At 44.5% G+C, this 22,869-nt stretch overlaps 2 protein-coding genes across 2 annotated transcripts in view; one reads left to right on the top strand and one right to left on the bottom strand.

Annotated features, from left to right (window-relative positions):
* uggt2 (UDP-glucose glycoprotein glucosyltransferase 2) overlaps positions 1 to 2,768 on the top strand; it is a 685,376-nt gene extending 682,608 nt beyond the window's left edge. The window contains exon 39 of the mRNA XM_067986476.1: positions 2,195 to 2,768. Within this exon, the coding sequence (XP_067842577.1) occupies positions 2,195 to 2,221 (27 nt within the window). The 3' untranslated portion in view covers positions 2,222 to 2,768. The remainder of the gene's footprint in view (positions 1 to 2,194) is intronic.
* Positions 1 to 21,642, bottom strand: part of dnajc3a (DnaJ (Hsp40) homolog, subfamily C, member 3a) — a 101,598-nt gene extending 79,956 nt beyond the window's left edge. Inside the window, exon 1 of the mRNA XM_067986477.1 lies at positions 21,186 to 21,642. Coding sequence (XP_067842578.1) covers positions 21,186 to 21,267 — 82 coding nt within the window. The 5' untranslated portion in view covers positions 21,268 to 21,642. The remainder of the gene's footprint in view (positions 1 to 21,185) is intronic.
* Between the last annotated feature and the right edge of the window lie 1,227 nt (positions 21,643 to 22,869).

The following is a 22,869-nucleotide window of genomic DNA, read 5'->3' on the forward strand; positions in this document are numbered from 1 at the left end:
AATGTTAAATCTGATTTTACATGGTTATGGCAGATAGATTAACAGGTTACAGTCATGAGATTGAGACGTTCCAAAATCCAACAATCGCCAGACAGGAGGGTTCCCTCCCAGTCGGGGAACACTTCAGCAGTCAAGGACATTCAGCCACCGATCTTCGGGTAAACGTTCTCCAAGGCGGCCTTCAAGACACACGACAACGCAAAATCGGCGAGCAGAAATTGATAGCCAAGTTCCGCACCCATGAGGACGGCCTCAACCGGGATCTTGGGTTCATGTCACGCTACACGTAACCCCACCAGCGAATAAAAGTTATCTGTTTTTAATACAACCGCTCTCGCGTGCTCTCTCTCGCCGTTTGTATATTCGGTGGTCCTGTATGTAATGTCTCTGTCTGAACACTTTGATTGCCTTGACAACAGGCAGTTGGAAAGATTATCTGTAATCACCAGGCATTGTTCTCTGACTATAAATGCAGTAACCTCCAAGGAATCCCATACTTCACCTGACGAAGGAGAAAGCCTCCGAAAGCTTGTGATTTTCAAATAAAACTGTTGGACTATAACCTGGTGTTGTAAGATTCCTTACATTTGTCCAGCCCAGTCCATCACCGGCATCTCCACATCATAACTTCTGATACTAGTGATGAAACTTTGAACAAGGCATTGGTGATTATGAAAGTGAACTATTTGTGTAAAGCTTCAGGAGGTAGCCCAAAAGGGAATGATGTTTGTTACAAATAGAATCACAACATTATAGTATAATAGTAGGTACAGCACAGGAGGAGGCCATTTGGCCCAGTGTGCTTGTGCCAGCTCTTTGAAAGAGCTATCCAATTAGTCCCATTCCCCTGCTCTTTCCCCATAGCCCTGTAAATGTTTTCCTTTCAAGTATTTATCTAACTCCCTTTTGAAAGTTACTATTGAATTTGCCGATGACAAAGACTGGTGGCATTGTGAGCAGTATAGATGAAAACATAAAATTACAAAGCGATATTGATAGATTAGGTGAATGGGCAAAATTGTGGCAAATGGAATTCAATGTAGACAAATGTGAGGTCATCCACTTTGGATCAAAAAAGGATAGAACAGGGTACTTTCTAAATGGTAAAAAGTTAAAAACAGTGGATGTCCAAAGGGACTTAGGAATTCAGGTACATAGATCATTGAAGTGTCATGAACAGGTGCAGAAAATAATCAAGAAGGCAAATGGAATGCTGGCCTTTATATCTAGAGGACTAGAGTACAAGGGGGCAGAAGTTATTCTGCAGCTATACAAAACCCTGGTTAGACCGCACCTGGAGTACTGTGAGCAGTTCTGGGCACCGCACCTTCAGAAGGACTTATTGGCCTTGGAGGGAGTGCAGCGTAGGTTTACTAGAATGATACCCGGACTTCAAGGGTTAAGTTACGAGGAGAGATTACACAAATTGGGGTTGTATTCTCTGGAGTTTCGAAGGTTAAGGGGTGATCTGATCGAAGTTTAAAAGATATTAAGGGGAACGGATAGGGTGGATAGAGAGAAACTATTTCCGCTGGTTGGGGATTTTAGGAGTAGGGGGCACAGTCTAAAAATTAGAGCCAGACCTTTCAGGAGAGAGATTAGAAAACATTTCTACACACAAAGGGTTGACGAAGTTTGGAACTCTCTTCTGCAAGTGGCAATTGATACTAGCTCAATTGCTAAATTTAAATCGGAGATAGATAGCTTTTTGGCAACCAAAGGTATTAAGGGATATGGGCCAAAGGCAGGTATATGGAGTTAGATCACAGACCAGCCATGATTTTATCAAATGGCAGAGCAGGCACGAGGGGCTGAATGGCCTACTCCTGTTCCTATGTTCTGAAGTTTAAAGTGATGATAAAAAAAATCTGACATAGGGTCATCGACCTGAAATGTTAACTGTTTCTTTCTCCACAGATGCTGCCTGACTTGCTGAGTATTTCCAGCATTTTGTGTTTTCATTTTATACCAGCTCTTTCATAACCTTCATCACGACCTCATCTCTTCTTTCTTTCTGGAGTCACAGTTTTGTTCCTAAGGTACAGAGCAATCGTCACCATCTAGCACCTCACCCAAGTAGCTACTTTGAGCCTCCACAGCGAGTCAGCAGGCTATTTGACCACTGGGTTGGGGAGTGCAACACAGAAGAACTTAATCCGGTCTTAACTTAATGACCCCACATGTGCATTTGCAGGAGACACTGAATACTGATCAGGAGTAGGAGCATTCGCTGATGTTCTCCTCCCTCACCCAGGAACTGCAACAACGGATGAACGGACACCGCCCAACAATCGCCAGACAGGAGGGATTCCTCCCAGTCGGGGAACACTAGCAGTCAAGGACATTCAGCCACCGATCTTCGGGTAAGTGTTCTCCAAGGCGGCCTTCGAGACACACGACAACGCAAAATCGTCGAGCAGAAATTGATATCCAAGTTCCGCACCCATGAGGACGGCCTCAACCGGGATCTTGGGTTCATGTCACGCGACACGTAACCCCACCAGCAAGGGGGGAAAAAAAAGTTATCTGTTTTTAATATTCTCTCACGCGCTCTCACTCTCTGTGTAATTTGACAATGTGTATTCAGCATACTGGGACCTACTGTTTTCCGTGCTAACCTGTCTGAACACCAACGACACCTTTGATTGGTGTGATGGTGTCCCAGCCTAATATAAGATTTGTGATTTGAGAACCTTCCACTCACTCACCTGACGAAGGAGATGGTCTCCGAAAGCTTGTGATTTTAAAATAAAATTGTTGGACTACAACCTGGTGTTGTAAGATTCCTTACATTTGACCACCCCAGTCCATCACCGACATCTCCACTATATGTAATCTAGGCATACTTCTGACAAGAATTATTTTACAGGACTACAATCCTGGCACAGGAGCATATACTGGCACAGGCACATGCCCATAATTCTCCATTCATCAAAAGGAAAATCGTGAGCAATACATGCAAAAAATTCCCCACTATAAATTCCCAGTGGGTGCACAACCAGAAGTTTGTGCTGGGAGTGTAATTTTGTAAAATGACTTGAAATGCCAGGAGGGGATCAGCATTTAGATCCTCAGCATCAACTCAACTAGAGGGGGCAGGGGGAACCATTTCCATCAAAAAAAACGACTGGCATCAACAACAACTTACATTTATATTGTGCCTTTAAACACAAAAACTCCCAAGACACTTCAAAAATAAATGGGCATTGAGCAAGAGGAGGAGATAATTCAAAAGGAGACCAAAAGCTTGGTCAAAGAGGTGGGTTTTAAGGAAACTCTAAAGAGGACAGAGAGGTAGAGAAGTCCAGAGTATCAGGCCTAGGCGTCTGAAGGCACAGCCACCAGTGGCAGGGCAAAGGAAAGGAAGTTGCACAAATGGCCAGGGTCAGAGGAACAGAGAGTGCCGGGGGTTGGGGGGGAGAGGAGGAGAAGAGGAAGGATGCTGTGGAGGTTGTAGAGATAGGGAGGGAGGAGGCTCTTAAGCCATTCAAGCACAAGGATGAGAATTTAAACTGGAGACATTGGAGGATCAGGAGTCAATGTAGGTCCACTAGGACCAGAGTAAGGCATAAGCAGGACCTCGTGTGGGATAGGATACAGGCAAGAGTTTTCACTTTATACATGTTCAATACAGACAACAGAATTTTACAATTGTGGGCTATCACAGGGTTAATTTTTACTAGCTCTATCATAGGGAGTACAATGCAGCAGCAGAGATACATTACCTTAGGGCAAGGAGAGGGCAAAAGCTGATGGAACTGGGATCAGTTCTGGTTGGAATGGTTCTAACATTATAGGTTATCAACATATTTAGTTATTGGGTTTTAATGGCACAGTTTGACCTACTATCCAGGACAAAGTTATGGGACTGCTAAATGATTCTAAAAAGAAAACACAAGACAAATGTGACCAAATAAAATAACCTTTTGGGGGGTAGAGGGAATTTAAAGGGTAGGTTCGATTTTATATTTTGTTTTCAGGGACTTAACTCCTGGACCTAAAATAAATAAGAAGCAAAAAGTAATCCAAGTGGGAAGTCACCAAGAGGTAAGTGATTGGCTGGTGAGTATTTTCCTGCTGAATTTGTCTAAAGTTAGAGTTTGTGGATTCTCGGGTCTCTGTTGTGTAGTGGGGGACTGCTGTTCAGCAAGGGCCCTTGAGTATACCTTTTAATTGAAGTGAAATTGGTGGGATTCATTTAATTTGAATTAATTAGTTAAAGGGTAAGTCATGTCAGGACAGCCCAGCCCCGTGTTATGCTCTTCCTGCTCTATGTGGGAAATCGGGGACCCTTCCGGTGTCCCTGACGACCATGTGTGCGGGAAATGTATCCAGCTGCAGCTACTGACAAACCGCATTGCGGCACTGGAGCTGCGGATGGATTCATTATGGAGCATTCGCGATGCTGAGAACGTCGTGGATAGCACGTTTAGTGAGATGGTCACACCGCAGGTAAAGGTTGTACAGGCAGGAAGTAATTGGGTGACCACCAGGCAGAGTAAGAGGAGGCAGGCAGTGCAGGGGTCCCCTGTGGCCGTCCCCCTCTCAAACAAATATACCGCTTTGGATATTGTTGAGGGGGATGACTTATCAGGGGAAGGCAGCAGCAGCCAACTTCCTGGCACCAGGGGTAGCTCTGCTGCACAGGCTGGGAGGAAAAAGAGTGGAACATAAGAACATAAGAAATTGGAGCAGGAGTAGGCCAATCGGCCCCTCGAGCCTGCTCCGCCATTCAATAAGATCATGGCTGATCTGATCCCAACCACAAATCTAAAGAACACAAGAAGTCGGAGCAGGACCCGGCCACATAGCCCCTGGGCCCTCTCCGCCACCCACAGGGCATTGACCGATCCGAACTCAGCTTCATGTCCAATTTCCTGCCCGCTCCCCATAACCCCTAATTCCCTTTACTTCTAGGAAACTGTCTATTTCTGTTTTAAATTTATCTAATGATGTAGCTTCCACAGCTTCCTGGGGCAGCAAATTCCACAGACCTACCACCCTCTGAGTGAAGAAGTTTCTCCTCATCTCAGTTTTGAAAGAGCAGCCCCTTATTCTAAGATTATGCCCCCTAGTTCTAGTTTCACCTATCCTTGGGAACATCCTTACTGCATCCACCCAATCAAGACCCTTCACAATCTTATATGTTTCAATAAGATCGCCTCTCATTCTTCTGAACTCCAATGAGTAGAGTCCCAATCTACTCAACCTCTCCTCATATGTCCGCCCCCTCATCCCCGGGATTAACCGAGTGAACCTTCTTTGTACTGCCTCGAGAGCAAGTATGTCTTTTCTTAAGTATGGAGACCAAAACTGTATGCAGTATTCCAGGTGCGGTCTCACCAATACCTTATATAACTGCAGCAATACCTCCTTGTTTTTATATTCTATCCCCCGAGCAATAAAAGCCAACATTCCGTTGGCTTTCTTGATCACCTGCTGCACCTGCATACCAACTTTTTGATTTTCTTGCACTAGGACCCCCAGATCCCTTTGTACTGCAGTACTTTCCAGTCTCTCGCCATTAAGAAAATAACTTGCTCTCTGATTTTTCCTGCCAAAGTGCATAACCTCACATTTTCCAATATTATATTGCATCTGCCAAATCTCCGCCCACTCACCCAGCCTGTCTATATCCCCTTGCAGGTTTTTTATGTCCTCCTCACTCTCTACTTTCCCTCCCATCTTTGTATCATCTGCAAATTTTGATATGTTGCACTCGGTCCCCTCCTCCAAATCGTTAATATAGATTGTAAAGAGTTGGGGACCCAGCACCGACCCCTGTGGAACACCACTGGTTACTGGTTGCCAGTCCGAAAATGAACCATTTATCCCAACTCTCTGCTTCCTGTTTGATAACCAATCCTCCACCCATGCCAGAATATTACCCCCAATCCCGTGATTTTTTATCTTAAGTAATAATCTTTTATGTGGCACCTTGTCGAATGCCTTCTGGAAGTCTAAATACACTATGTCCACTGGTTCCCCTTTATCCACCCTATACGTTAGATCCTCGAAGAACTCAAGCAAATTTGTCAGACATGACTTCCCCTTCATAAAGCCATGCTGACTTTGTCCTATTAAATTATGCTTATCTAAATGTTCCGTTACTGTCTCCTTAATAATAGACTCCAAAATTTTACCCACCACAGATGTTAAGCTAACTGGCCTATAATTTCCAGCCTTCTGCCTACTACCCTTTTTAAATAACGGTGTTACATTAGCAGTTTTCCAATCTGCCGGGACCTCTCCTGAGTCCAGGGAATTTTGGAAAACTATCACCAAAGCATCCACAATCCCTACTGCCACTTCCCTCAAGACCCTAGGATGGAAGCCATCAGGTCCAGGGGATTTATCCGCCTTGAGTCCCATTATTTTACTGAGTACCATCTCCTGAGTGATTTTAATCGTATTTAGCTCCTCCCCCCCGAGAGTCCCCTGTTTGTCCAGTGTTGGGATATTCTTAGTGTCCTCTACTGTAAAGACTGAAACAAAATATTTGTTCAGCATTTTTGCCATCTCCATGTTTCCCACCATTAATTTCCCGGTCTCATCCTCTAAGGGACCTATGTTTGCCTTAGCCACCCTTTTTCTTTTTATATAACTATAGAAACTCTTGCTATCTGTTTTTATATTTTTTGCTAATTTCTTTTCATAATCTAACTTAATCAATCCTTTAGTTATAGTGGTAGGGGATTCTATCGTAAGGGGAACAGACAGGCGTTTCTGTGGCCATAAACGTGACTCCAGGATGGTTTGTTGCCTCCCTGGTGCCAGGGTCATGGATGTCACTGAGCGGCTACAGGGCATTCTCAAGGGGGAGGGTGAGCAGGCAGAGGTCGCGGTCCACATTGGGACCAACGACATAGGTAGGAAGGGAGATGAGGTCCTGCATCAAGAATTTAGGGAGCTAGGTAGCAGATTAAAGAGCAGGACCTCAAAGGTTGTAATCTCTGGATTACTCCCAGTGCCACGGGCTAGTGAGTATAGAAATAGGAGGATAGAACAGATGAATGCGTGGCTAAAGAGTTGGTGCAGGAGGGAGGGTTTCAGTTTCCTGGATCACTGGGCCTGCTTCTGGGGAAGGTGGGACTTGTACATGTCGGACGGGTTGCACCTGAACCAGAGCGGGACAAATATCCTTGCGGGGAGGTTTGCTAGCACTGTTGGGGGGGGGGGTTTAAACTAACTTGGCAGGGGAATGGGATACAGAGTGGAGCTACAATAGGGGGTGATGTGCAGCCAAATATAGAGAAAAAAACAAGTCAGCTTGGAAGACAGGGCAAATATGTGAGGGCAAGGCTGGATGGCATCTATTTTAATGCAAGGAGTCTTGCGAATAAGATGGATGAACTGAAGGTGTTGATAAACACATGGGAGGATGATATTGTTGCTGTCACAGAGACATGGTTGAGGGAGGGGCAAGACTGGCAGCTCAATATTCCAGGGCACAGAATCTTCAGGCGAGACAGAGGGTGAGGTATAAGAGGAGGGGGGTCACAATATTAATTAAAGAATCAATTACTGCCATAAGGAGGGATGATATATTAGCAGGTTCCTCTAATGAGGCCATATGGGTGGAGCTTAAAAACAAAAAGGGGGCAAGCACTTTGATGGGAGTGTACTATAGGCCCCCAAACAGTCAGGGGGAGGTAGAGGAACAGATATGTCGGCAAATCTCAGAAAATTGTGCAAATAATAGGGTAATAATAGTGGGGGATTTCAACTTCCCCAATATTAACTGGGATACTCAGAGTATAAAAGGCTTAGAGGGTACAAAATTCTTAACGTGCATCCAGGAGAGCTTTTTGAGCCAGCATGTAGAAAGTCCTACAAGAGAGGGGGCGGTACTGGACCTAATTCGAGGGAATGTGGCCGGCCAAGTGGAAGAAGTGCTAGTAGGTGAGCACTTTGGTGACAGTGACCATAATTCGGTGAGATTTAAAGTGGTCATGGAAAAGGACAGGGAGGGGCCGGAAATAAAGGTTCTAAATTGGGGGAAGGCCGAGTTTAATCGGATAAGACAGGATCTGGCCAAAATGGACTGGGATCAGCTGCTTGTAGGAAAATCCGCATCGGAGCAATGGGAGTCTTTCAGAAGGGAGATTGAGACCATACAATGGCAACATGTTCCCGGAAAGATCAAGGGTGGTTCCAAGAACTCCAGGGAACCTTGGATGTCAGGGGATATACGAGATGGATTAGGAAAAAAAGGAGGGCTTTTGGCAGATACAAAAGGCTAAAGACGGAGGAAGCCCTAGAGGAGTACAAAAAGTGCAGGGGGATACTTAAAGAAATTAGGAGATCAAGGAAGGGCCATGAAATAACACTGGCGAGCAAAATAAAGGAAAATCCTAAGATGTTTTATAAGTATATTAAGGGTAAGAGGATAACTAGGGAAAAAATAGGGCCCATTAGGGACAAAAATGGCAATCTGTGTGTGGAGCCGGAAGATGTAGGAGGGGTTCGAAATGAATTTTTTGCATCTGTTTTCACTATGGAGAAGGACGATGTAGACATAGAAATACGGCAGAGGGACTGTGATATACTCGAACATATTAACATAGAGCGGGAGGAGGTATTGGCGGTTTTAGCAGGCCTAAAAATGGATAAATCCCCAGGCCGGGACGAAATGTATCCCAGGCTACTGTGTGAGGCAAAGGAGGAGATTGCGGGGGCTCTAACATATATTCAGAACCCCTCTGGCCACAGGGGATGTGCCAGAGGACTGGAGAACCGCTAATGTAGTACCATTATTCAAGAAGGGGAGTAGGGAAAAACTGGGGAACCACAGGCCAGTGGTAGGAAAATTATTGGAAAAAATTCTGAAGGACAAAATTAGTCTCCACTTCGAGAAGCAAGGATTAATCAGGGATAGTCAACATGGCTTTGTCAAGGGAAGATCATGTCTGACTAATTTGATTGAATTTTTTGAGGGGGTGACTAGGCGTGTGGATGAGGGTAACGCAGTGGATGTGGTATACATGGATTTCAGTAAGGCCTTCTATAAAGTCCCGCACAGGAGACTGGTCAAGAAGGTACGAGCCCATGGAATCCAGGGTGCCTTGGCACTTTGGATACAAAACTGGCTTAGTGGCAGAAGGCAGAGGGTGATGGTCGAAGGTTGTTTTTGTGACTGGAAGCCTGTGGCCAGTGGGGTACCACAGGGATCGGTGCTGGGTCCCTTGCTGTTTGTGGTCTACATTAATGACTTGGATATGAATGTAAAAGGTATGATCAGTAAGTTCGCTGATGATACAAAAATTGGTAGGGTGGTAAATAGCGAGGAGGATAGCCTCAGTCTGCAGGACGATATAGATGGGATGGTCAGATGGGCGGAACAATGGCAAATGGAATTTAACCCGGAAAAGTGCGAGGTGATGCACTTTGGAGGGACCAACAAGGCAAGGGAATACACAATGAATGGGAGGACCCTAGGCAAGACAGAGGGTCAGAGGGATCTTGGTGTGCAAGTTCACAGATCCCTGAAGGCGGCGGAACATGTAGATAAGGTGGTAAAGAAGGCATATGGGATACTTGCCTTTATTAGCCGAGGCATAGAATATAAGAGCAAGGAGGTTATGATGGAGCTGTATAAAACACTGGTTAGGCCTCAGCTGGAGTACTGTGTGCAGTTCTGGTCGCCGCACTACAGGAAGGATGTGATAGCTTTGGAGAGGGTGCAGAGGAGATTCACCAGGATGTTACCAGGGCTGGAGCGCTTCAGCTATGAAGAGAGACTGGGAAGATTGGGTTTGTTTTCCTTGGAGCAGAGGAGGCTGAGGGGGGACATGATTGAGGTGTACAAAATTATGAGGGGCACAGATAGGATGGATACTAAGGAGCTTTTTCCCTTCGTTGAGGGTTCTATAACAAGGGGGCATAGATTCAAGGTAAAAGGCGGGAGGTTTAGAGGGGATTTGAGAAAGAACTTTTTCACCCAGAGGGTGGTTGGAGTCTGGAACTCACTGCCTGAAAGGGTTGTGGAGGCAGGAACCCTCAACATTCAAGAAGCATTTGGATGAGCACTTGAAATGCCATAGCATACAAGGCTACAGACCAAATGCTGGAATATGGGATTAGATTAGACAGGGCTTGATGGCCGGCGCGGACACGATGGGCCGAAGGGCCTCTATCCGTGCTGTATAACTCTATGACTATGACTGGGAGCATACTCTTCATAAATGACAAGCTTCACAACATTAGTGATCTTGACCCCGACCCATTCAACACCAATAGATACTGGTTCGAAGACACCACCATGGTCAACATGACAATATACTCTGTACAACTGGACCTAGCGAAAGAAAAAAGAAGTTTTTAAACTGTGGTACATTGAGATGACATGCTGATAGTGTTTTTGTATGCATTATCTTATGTTCCCACTGACCAAAAACGTTACTCATAGCTCTAGGTTCAGGAATTGTGCCTTTGGATTGGAAAATTGAGTGTCACTCAAAAAACATTGAACTTGCAGACAATTAACTTGCATGATCCATGAGTATGTTATTTTTCCAAATGTTCCCAAATGTACAGTCCATTATTGCCATTAATACCTTGGACAGAAACTTCAGTGCAAGTAATTCATGGATATAAATTTCTTTATATCAATTGTTTTAGTGTTCAACAGGTCATTGCTTAATTGTCTTAAAATTTGCAGAAATATTTAGAGAAATAAAATTTATTTTGTTATGAGTGTTATTAATTTTGTGTGACCACAGCAGCCAGTGTGCTCTGTGCCTGGTAATGCAATAATGTTCACAAAAGGATAGCAAAGACATATACTTAATACATCGAGTTGCATTGAGTATACAGCACAGAAATGGGCCATTCAGCCCAACTAGTCCATGCGGGCCTTTATGCTCCACACGAGCCTATGCTTGTTGCCTCAACTACTCCTATGGTAGCCCATTCCACATTCTTACCACTCTCTGGGTAAAGAAGTTTCTCATGAATTACCTATTGGATTTACTGGTGATTATCTTAGCGACCCCTAGTTTTGGTCTCCCCACAAGTAGAAATGTTTTCTCCACAACTACTCTATCAAACCCTTTCATTGTCTTGAAGACCTCTATCAGGTCATCCCTTAGCCTTCTCTTTTCTAAAGAGAAGAGCCCCAGTCTATTCAGTCTTTCCTGATAATTATACACTCTCACTTCTGGTAATATCCTTTTGAATCTTTTTTGCAACTTCTCCAATGCCTCTACATCTTTCTATAATAATATGGAGACCAGGACTGTGCACAATACTCCAAGTATGGTCTAACCAAGGTTCAGTACAAGTTTAACATAACTTCTCTGCTTTTCAATTCTATCCCTCTAGAAATTAACCCCAGTGCTTGGTTTGCTTTTTTCTGGCCGTATTAACCTGCAGCGCATGCCAAAAATAGTGGGGAATCAAGGGGTAAATGTGAGGAACCTAAAACAATTAATACCACTAGAGAAAAAGTAATGGACAAACTAAATGGGACTAAAAGCCAACAAATCCCCAAGACCTGATGGCACACATCCTAGGGTTCAAAAAAGGAGGTGGCAACAGAGGTAGCAGATGCATTGGTTATGATCTTCCGAAATTCCCTAGATTCTAGAATGGTCCCAGTGAACTGGAAGGTAGCAAATGCTACCCCACTATTCAAGAAAGGAGGGAGAGAGAAAACAGGGAACTACAGGCCAGTTAGCCAGACATCGGTTGTCCGGAAAATGCTGGAATCCATTATTAAAAAAGTGGTAAAAGGGCACTTAGAAAATCATAATATAATTAGGCAGAGTCAACATGGTTTTATGAAAGGGAAATCATGTTTGATAAATCTTTTGAGGATGTAACTTGCAGGGTAGATAAAGGGGATGTAGTATATTTGGATTTTCAAAAGGCATTCGATAAGTGCCACATAAAAAGGTTGTTACACAAGATAAGGCCTCAGGGGGTTGGGGGCAATATATTAGCATGGAGAGGAGTGGTTAACAGACAGAAAACAGTAGAGATAAACGGGTCATTTTCAGGTTGGCAGGCTATAACTAGTGGGGTGCTGCAAGGATCAATGCTTGGGCCTCAGCTATTTACAATCTATATTAATGACTTAGATGAAGGGACTGAGTGCAATGTATCCAAGTTTGCTGACGATACAAAGTTAGGTGGGAAAGTAAGCTGTGAGGAGGACACAGTCTGCAAAGGGATATAGACAGATTAAGTGGGTGGACAAGAAGGTGGCAGAATGTGGGGAAATGTGTGGTTATTCGCTTTGGTAGAAAGAATAGAAAAACAGAATTTTATTTAAAAGGTGAGAAACTATTAAATGTTGGTGTCCAGAGAGTCTAGGGTGTCCTCGTGTAAGAAACAAAAAAGTTAGTATGCAGGTACGGCAGGCAATTAGGAACGCAAATGGCATGTTGGCCTTTATTGCAAGGGGGTTGGAATTCAAGAGTAAGGAAGTCTTACTACTGTTGTACAGGGCTTTAGTGAGACTTCACCTGGAGTACTGCATATAGTTTTGGTCAAGGAAACCTGCCATCCTTACCCGGTCTGGCCGATATGTGACTCCAGACCCACAGCAATGTGGTTGATTCTTAATTACCCTCTGAAATGGCCTAGCAAGCCACTCAGTTGTACAATCTCGCTAAAAGTCATAAGAATAAAAGCGGACAGACCACCCTGCATCGGACACGACAAAGGCAAACCAAGCCCAGTCAACCCTGCAAAGTCCTCCTTACTAACATCTGGGGGCTTGTGCCAAAATTGGGAGAGCTGTCCCACAAACTAGTCGAGCAACAGCCTGACATAGCCACACTCAGAATCAGACCTTTCAGCCAACATCCCAGACTCTTCCATCACCAGCCCTGGGAACGTCCTGTCCCACCAGCAGGACAGACCCACCAGAGGTGGCAGTACAGTAATACAGTCAGGAAGGAGTGGCCCTGGGAGTCCTCAACATTGACTACAGACCCCATGAAATCTCATGGCATCAGGTCAAACATGGCAATGCTACAGCTCAGGACTGCATGCATGCTAAACAGCAGAAGCAACATGCTTTAGATAGAGCTAAGCGATTCCACAACCAACGTGTCGGATCAAAGCTCTGCAGTTCTGCCACATCCAGTCGTGAATGGTGGTGGACAATTAAACAACTAACGGGAGGAGGAGGCTCTGTAAATGTCCACATCCTCAATGATGGCAGAGTCCAGCACGTGAGTGCAAAAGACAAGGCTGAAGTTTGCAACTGTCTTCAGCCAGAAGTGCCGAGTGGATGATCCGTCTCAGCCTCCTCCCGATATCCCCACCATCACAGAAGCCAGTCTTCAGCCAATTCGATTCACTCCACGTGATATCAAGAAACAGCTGAGTGCACTGGATACAGCAAAGGCTATGGGCCACGACAACATCCCGGCTGTAGTGCTGAAGATTTGTGCTCCAGAACTAGCCGCGCCTCTAGCCAAACTGTTCCAGTATAGCTACAACATTGGCATCTACCCGACAATGTGGAAAATTGCCCAGGTATGTCCTGTCTACAAAAAGCAGGACAAATCCAATCCGGCCAATTACCGCCCCCGTCAGTCTACACTCAATCGTCAGCAAAGTTATGGACTGTGTTGTCGACAGTTCTATCAAGCGGCACTTACTTACCAATAACCTGCTCACCAATGCTCAGTTTGGGTTCCACCAGGACCACTCTGCTCCAGACCTCATTACAGCCTTGGTCCAAACATGGACAAAAGAGCTGAATTCCAGAGGTGAGGTGAGAGTGACTGCCCTTGACATCAAGGCAGCATTTGACTGAGTATGGCACCAAGGAGCCCTAGTAAAATTGAAGTCAATGGGAATAGGGGGAAAACTCTCCAGTGGCTGGAGTCATACCTAGCACAAATGAAGATGGTAGCGGTTATTGGAGGCCAATCATCTCAGCCCCAGGACACTGTCCTAGGCCCAACCATCTTCAGCTGCTTCATCAATGACCTTCCCTCCAACAGAAGGACAGAAATGGGGATAGTCGCTGATGATTGCAGTGTTCAGTTCCATTCACAACCCCTCAGATAACGAAGCAAGACCTGGACAACATCCAGGCTTGGGCTCAAGTGGCAAGTAACATTCGTGCCAGACAAATGCCAGGCAATGACCATCTCCAACAGAGAGTCTAACCACCTCCCCTTGACATTCAACAGCATTACCATCACCGAATCCCCCACCAGCAACATCCTGGGGGTCACCGTTGGCCAGAAACTTAACTGGACCAGCCATATAAATACTGTGGCTACAAGAGCAGGTCAGAGGCTGGGTATTCTGCAGCAAGTGACTCACCTCCTGACTCCCCAAAGCCTTTCCACCTTCTACAAGGCACAAATCAGGAGTGTGATGGAATATTCTCCACTTGCCTGGATGAGTGCAGCTCCAACAACACTCAAGAAGCTCGACACCATCCAGGACAAAGCAGCCCACTTGATTGGCACCCCATCCACCACCCTAAACATTCACTCCCTTCACCACCGGTGCACTGTGGCTGCAGTGTGTACCATCCACAGGATGCGCTACAGCAACGTGCCAAGGCTTCTTTGACAGCACCTCCCAAACCCGCGAGCTCTACCACCTAGAAGGACAAGGGCAGCAGGCACATGGGAACAACACCACCTGCATGTTCCCCTCCAAGTCACACACCATCACGACTTGGAAAAATATCACAGTTCCTTCATCGTTGCTGGGTCAAAATCCTGGAACTCCCTTCCTAACAGCACTGTGGGAGAACCTTCACCACATAGACTGCGGCGGTTCAAGAAAGCGGTTCACCACCACCTTCAAGGGCAATTAGGGATGGGCAATAAATGCTGGCCTTGCCAGCGATGCCCACATCCCATGAATGAATTTAAAAAAACTTGCCTCGAGGCCGTACAACAAAGGCTCACTAGATTAATTCCTGGGATGAGAGGGTTGTCCTATGAGGAGAGTTTGAGTAGAATGGGCGTATTCTCTCTGGAGTTTAGAAGAATGAAAGGGGGCCTCATTGAAACATAAGATTATTGGGGGGCTTGACAGGGTAGATGCTGAGAGATTGTTTCCCCTGGCTAGGGAGCGTCTAGAACCAGGGGGCATAGTCATACGAACAGGAGTAGGCCATTCAGCCCCTTGTGCCTGCTCCGCCATTTGATAAGATCATGGCTGATCTGTGATCTAACTCCATATACCTGCCTTTGGCCCATATCCCTTAATACCTTTGGTTGCCAAAAAGCTATCTATCTGATTTAAATTTAGCAATTGAGCTAGTATCAATTGCCGTTTGCAGAAGAGGGTTCCAAACTTCTACCACCCTTTGTGTGTGTATGTTTTCTAATCTCACTTCTGAAAGGTCTGGCTCTAATTTTTAAGACTGTGCCCCCCACTCCTAGAATCCCCAACCAGTGGAAATAGTTTCTCTCCATCCAACCTATCCGTTCCCCTTAATATCTTATAAACGTCGCAGGATAAGAGGTCAGCCATTCAAGACTGAGATGAGGAGGAATTTCTTCACGCAGAGGGTTGCGAATCTTTGGAATTCTCTACCCCAGAGGGCTGTGGCTGCTGAGTCATTGACTATATTCAAGGCCAAGATGGATAGATTTTTGCACTCTCGGGGAATCAAGGGATATAGGGATCGGGCGGGAAAATGGAGTTGAGGTCGAAGATCAGCCATGATCTGACTGAATGGCAGAGCAGGCTCAAGGGGCCGTACAGCCTACTCCTGCTCCTATTTCTTATGTTGCTACTTTTAATGATTTGTGTATCCATGCCCCTAGATCCCTTTGCCCCTCTTCCTCATTTAGACTCTTATTCAAGCAGTATGTGGCCTCCTTATTCTTCATGCTAAAATGCACCTCCTCATATTTAACTATTAAAATTAATTTGCCAAATACACACCAATTCTGCAAGTTACATAGAATTTACAGCACAAAAACAGGCCATTCAGCCCAGCTGATCACCTTTTGCCTATCACCTTAAATCTGTGTCCTCTGGTTACTGAACTTTCTGCCACTGGAAACTGTTCCTCCTTATTTACTCAATCAAAACGTTCATGATTTTGAACACCTTTATCAAATCTCCTCTTAACCTTCTCTGCTCTAAGAGCAACCCCAGCTTCTCCACTCTCTCCACATAACTGAAGTCCCTCAACCCTGGTACTATTTTAGTAAATCGCTTCTACACCAAATCTAAGGCCTTGATATCCTAATGTTTGGTGCCTAGAATTGAACACAATACTCCAGCTGAGCCTAATCAGTGCATAAAGGTTAGCATAACTTCCTTGCTTTTGTACTCTTATGCCTCTATTTATAAACCCAAGAATCCCAAATGCTTTAACGGCCTTCTCAACTTGTCCTGCCAACTTCAAAGATTTGTGCACATATATCCCCTGATCTCTGTTCCTGCACCCCCTTTACAATTGTACATTTAGTTTATATTGCCTCTCCTCATTCTTCCTAACAAAATGTATCACTTCACACTTCTTTGCATTAAATGTCATCTTCCATGTGTCTGCCCATTTCACCAGTCTATCTATGTCCTTCTGAGGTCTGTTACTATCCTTCACGTTGTTTACTACATTTCCGAGTTTCGTGTCATCTGCAAACTTTGAAATTATACCCTCTATACCCAAGTCCAGGTCGTTAATATAATCAAAAAGAGCAGTGGTCCTAATACTGACCCCTAGGGAACACCACTGTATATTTCCCTCCAGTCTAAAAAACAACCGTTCACCACTACTCTCTGCTTTCTGTCCCTTAGCCAATTTTGTATCCACATTGCTACTGTCCCTTCAATCCTTTAATTTTGCTGACAAGTCTATTATGTGGTACTTTATCCAATACCTTTTGAAAGTCCATACATACATCAACCGCACTACCATCAACCCTCTGTTACTTCATCAAAGAACTCACTTAAGTTAGTCAAACAAAATTTTACTTTAACAAATCCATGTTGACTTTCATTTATTACTCCATACTTCTCCAAGTGACAATTAATTTTGTCCCGGATTATTGTCTCTAAAGACATCCCCACCACTGACATAAGGCTGACTTGTAGATATGTCCTTCTATTCCTTTCTTCCCTCATGTACTTATTTAGCTTCCCCTTAAATGCATCTATGTTTCATGAATACAAACAATAAACATATTAACACCATGATTAAAACCAAAAATGCAACAAAGCAGGTCAGCCAGCACCTGTAAAGGGAAAAGAAAGAAAGAAAGAACTTGCATTTATACAGCACCTTTCACATCCTCAGGATATCCCAAGCACTTTACAGCCAATGAAATACTTTTGAAGTGTGGTCACTTCAGTGTGTAATGTAGGAAAAGACAGGTTAACGCTTAGGGTTCTGGTGTGGAGGACACAGGCAGTTGTCACTTCCCACCTGACGAAGGGGTAAAGCTCCGAAAGCTTGTGATTTCAAATAAAGCTGTTGGACTATAACCTGGTGTTGTAAGACTCCTTACATTTCTTAAGATGCTGACTGACCTGCGAGTTTCTGGTATTTTTCAGCTTTTTTTTCCATTCTGGACACTAGCAAAGAAATGAGTTAAGCGTTTGGCTGGAAACAAACATGGAGTTGGAAATAATACTCAGAAATATTACAACAAAAGCACTACATGACTGGAGGACATGCAATGAAATGTGTTTAAAGATACAACTTAAAACTTGGGAAATCACGTATCTTTTTGCAGTTTTACTTTCTCTTTCTTGCCACTTATTTACTTTATCCATAGAGCTCTGGCTTTCTCCCCTGCTCTGCTCAGAGAGCTGCTTTGATGGCTGCAATTTCTTTTTGCTTCTTCAGATCTTACTCAATAAGTTTATTTCTGTACAATTCTCTAAGTTGGTAGATGTCTTGACTAGCTTCATCTAGGGCTGTTTATTAATGTCTTTTTGTATTTTGTCACTTTCATCCTTTGGAGTCATCTGCAAATTTTGAAATTGTACTTCCGATTCCAGAGTCCAAATCATTAACATAAATAGGGAACAACAGTGGTCCTAGCACGAGTCTCTGGAATACCACTTCCTACCTTTTGCCAGTCTGAGTAGCTACCCTCAACTCCTACTCTGTTTTCTGTTTTGTAGCCAGCTTCCTATCCATTCTGCTACGTGTCCCGTGACTCCATCTTATTCGTGAGTCTACAATGCGGTACCTTATCGAAGGCCTTTTGAAAATCCAAATATATTACATCTACTACATTACCCTTGTCTACTCTTTCTATTACTTCTTCAAAGAATTCAATAAGGTTAATAGAGCATGACTTTCCCTTTTGAAATCTGCGCAGACAACGCATTATATTTTCAGTTTCCACATGTTTTTCAATTACATCTGAGTAAAGATTCCACTATCTTTCCTACCACCGATGTTAAGCTAACTGGTCTATAGTTCCCTGGACTTAGAGTCATAGAGCACGGATAGAGGCCCTTCGGCCCATCGTGTCCGCGCCGGCCATCAGCCCTGTCTACTCTAATCCCATATTCCAGCATTTGGTCCGTAGCCTTGTATGCTATGGCATTTCAAGTGCTCATCCAAATGCTTCTTGAATGTTGTGAGGGTTCCTGCCTCCACAACCCTTTCAGGCAGTGAGTTCCAGACTCCAACCACCCTCTGGGTGAAAAAGTTCTTTCTCAAATCCCCTCTAAACCTCCTGCCTTTTACCTTGAATCTATGCCCCCTTGTTATAGAACCCTCAACGAAGGGAAAAAGCTCCTTAGTATCCATCCTATCTGTGCCCCTCATAATTTTGTACACCTCAATCATGTCCCCCCTCAGCCTCCTCTGCTCCAAGGAAAACAAACCCAATCTTCCCAGTCTCTCTTCATAGCTGAAGCGCTCCAGCCCTGGTAACATCCTGGTGAATCTCCTCTGCACCCTCTCCAAAGCGATCACATCCTTCCTGTAGTGTGGCGACCAGAACTGCACACAGTACTCCAGCTGTGGCCTAACCAGTGTTTTATACAGCTCCATCATAACCTCCTTGCTCTTATATTCTATGCCTCGGCTAATAAAGGCAAGTATCCCATATGCCTTCTTTACCACCTTATCTACATGTTCCGCCGCCTTCAGGGATCTGTGAACTTGCACACCAAGATCCCTCTGACCCTCTGTCTTGCCTAGGGTCCTCCCATTCATTGTGTATTCCCTTGCCTTGTTAGTCCCTCCAAAGTGCATCACCTCGCACTTTTCCGGGTTAAATTCCATTTGCCACTGTTCCGCCCATCTGACCAACCCATCTATATCGTCCTGCAGACTGAGGCTATCCTCCTCGCTATTTACCACCCTACCAATCTTTGTATCATCAGCGAACTTACTGATCATACCTTTTACATTCATATCCAAGTCATTAATGTAGACCACAAACAGCAAGGGACCCAGCACCGATCCCTGTGGTACCCCACTGGCCACAGGCTTCCAGTCACAGAAACAACCTTCGACCATCACCCTCTGCCTTCTGCCACTAAGCCAGTTTTGTATCCAAAGTGCCAAGGCACCCTGGATTCCATGGACTTGTTCTATCTCCCATTTTAAATGGCACGATTCTCTCTTCGAAAGAATTTTTATATATATGTAATAGTGCCTTTGCTCTAGCTTCTTTTAATATGCATGGATGGATGCAATCCATCTGGACCAGGGGTTTTATCCTCTGTTTGATTAGTTTATCAATTTTCTCCCCCTTTCTATCTTAAGATGTATTTCTCTCATTTTTATTCTCTTCTTCTAATGTCATGCCCACCTTGTTTGCCTCAGCATTTATCAGGAGGTAAATAGTTATTAAGTAACTATTCAACATTTCTGCCATTTCGCTGTCATTACCAGTTTGCCTTGTGCTTCCCTATCCTGATTTTGCTTTTGTCATTTATATGTCTGTAGAATACTTTACTATTTCTTATTATCCTTGATAATTTAATTTCATAGTTCCTCTTTGCTTTCCTAATTGTTTTTTGACTTCTTTCCTAACCTTTTCACATTCCCTTTTATCAACCTCTCCTTTATTGTCTATTTACTTTGAGTAACCCTTTTTCTTTATCATTTCAATTTTACCCATATCTCTTTATTCATCCATTATTGGCTAGTTTGTTCTTGATTTTTTTTTAAAAAGGAATATATTTCTCCTGAACTCTTGATCACCATTTTAAATATTTCTCACTGCTGTTCTAGCTCTTGGTCTGTCAATTGTTTCTTCACAGTTTACCGTCCCTAGTTCCATTCTCATTCCATCAAAATTAGCTTTTTTCTAATCTACTAATTTGGACTTTGTCTTTCTCAATCATATTATGATCACTTTTGCCTACCTTACTTCTCTTATCTGCTCTGGTTCATTTCCCATTACTAGATCCAGCAGTGAATCCTCTCTGGCTGGGCTGCTTACATACTGGCGAAGAAAGGAGTCCTGTACACACTGTAAAAACTACATTCCCTTTCCCCTACCTCTTCTTGCAAGTTTATTTGAAGATAGTTGAAATCGCCAACAACTGTTATTCAATGTTTTTTACTCATTTCATAGATTTGCCTACATATTTCCTCCTTCACTTCCCTTCCACTATTAGGTGGTCTGTAGAATACTGGTATCTACTAGTGTTACATCTCCAGTGTCCAACTTAATGCACTCCCACAACTAATTAACTCCTTGGCTAGTTACAGATGACAAAAGCCAGGGGTCAACCAAACAGCCAATAACTGTCCTCTCGGTTGTCTATTATTTTCAAATAATAAAGACCCTGGAAGCCATGGGGCAATTTCACTGAAATTTTTCCTAGCGAGCAAGTACCATAGTTGACATGATCATCGGGATTTATATATTGCAATCCCCGCGAGTTCGTCTAGAAAGTAAATTTGTTGTACCACTAAGGACATACTTATTTCCATAACCATCGCTCCATAGTAGCATGCAACAGCTGGGTACGTGTATAAACCTAGGCATCTCCTACTTATTTCAAAAGCAGAAGGCAGAGTAGTGCCCGAACATCAAGTCACGTCGGGCCCTGTAACTGTAACACGCCTGACGTTCACTCGGCTCTGGATCATCAATGCAATGATGACCGTAGTCGGGAGGGGGGGGGGGGAAGCGGAAGCTGCATAACGGAATTAAACTGGTGGAAATTAAAAGTTTGAGTAAATGACATGAATTACCTCGATCACTAATACAAGTGCAAGACCCACCCACCCCCGATACTAACGCCGCTGTCCTCCTCCCCCTTACCTTCATACTGAAGATCAATAAGAACCAGCAGGAAGGGGAAATAGGAGAACACTTTAGTCAGACACGCTCGTGGCGCCACCATCCCGGACAGTGACGGGCAGGTTAACGGCCTGTCGCCTGTTTAAATCCTCTGGCGATATGGGGCACAGCGCGAATGTCCTGCTCCTCCACTCTCGAGCCGCGGCTGTTGCCGGCGCTGCGTTCCTGGGAATCCTGCGCCTGTGTCGCTCGCACTGAAGCTTCCCTCCCGTCGTTCCACTGCGGCTTCGCGCCAGCTTCGCGCACAGGCTTCGACTTACAGCTCGCTCGCGCCCTCGCGCCCGCCCGTCCGTCCGTCTCGCGTAAGTTGCACGGTCTCCCTGAAAGTTCCAATTTCCTCCTCCTCCTTGTCAAGAGGCGACTCGCCTGCAGAGCCCACTTAAACCAACACGGAATTCTGTTGGATCAATCGTGGTCTAGTCTGATTGGAGAACAAGGAAGGTAGTCACACCCACTTATCTCCGCCTTGATTCGACAGCGGCCATTTCGAGTCCCACCCACAACTTCCAAGCTGCGATACGTGGAGCTCGGGCACAAGTTGGCCCACTGAGGTTTGCAGCAGACGCCTCGCAGTCTTAAAGGCGCAGCAACGTACACAAATGAGGCTGGCCGCACAAATCTCTTTGAAATGGTAGGGTTAGTCTTGCTTCTTAGTCTTGTCTTTTTCCTGCAAAGCACAAATATCTCCCATGCGATGAAATGAATCAATTGCTTTATTTAAATATAATGTGAATGAATCTAAAATGATCCATCATCCTACATGATTTAATTTAGGCTTAGATCAGGTTTTATTATAAAAATTAAATTATAGAGCTGTCAAATGTAACAGAGTTTTTTTTATGATTAGACAGCTTGATATATATTGTAAACTCATTTAGTCATTTGGACTTATGTTAATTTTTCTGAGTGACACAGGCAATGTATTTAAACAAACTGGTAGACGTCCCATAATGTTCCTCACAATGAGTTGGGCAACATTTGACAGAATGTGGCACCAAGGAGCCCTAGTAAAATTGAAGTCAATGGGAATCAGGGGGAAAACTCTCCAATGGCTGGAGTCATATCTAGCACAAAGGAAGATGGTAGTGGTTGTGGGAGGCCAATCATCTCAGCCCCAGGACATTGCTGCAGGAGTTCCTCAGGGCAGTGTCCTAGGCCCAACCATCTTCAGCTGCTTCATCAATGTCCTTCCCTCCATCATAAGGTCAGAAATTAGGATGATCGCTGATGATTTCACAGTGTTCAGTTCCATTCACAACCAGTCCGTGCCCGCATGCAACAAGACCTGGACAACATCCAGGCTTGGGCTGATAAATGGCAGACAAGTGCCAGGCAATGACCATCTCCAACAAGAGAGAGTCTAACCACCTCCCCTTGACATTCAGTGGCATTACCATCGCTGAATCCCCCACCATCAACATCCTGGGGGTCACCATTGACCAGAAACTTCACTGGACCAGCTACATAAATACTGTGGCTACAAGAGCTGGTCAGAGGTTGGGTATTCTGCAGCGAGTGACTCACCTCCTGACTCCCCAAAGTCTTTCCACCATCCGCAAGGCACAAATCAGGAGTGTGATGGAATACTCTCCACTTGCTGGATGAGTGCTGCTCCAACAACACTCAAAAAGCTCAACACCATCCA

The sequence above is a fragment of the Heptranchias perlo genome, chromosome 6 (assembly GCF_035084215.1).
Source record: "Heptranchias perlo isolate sHepPer1 chromosome 6, sHepPer1.hap1, whole genome shotgun sequence".
Lineage (NCBI taxonomy): Eukaryota > Metazoa > Chordata > Chondrichthyes > Hexanchiformes > Hexanchidae > Heptranchias > Heptranchias perlo.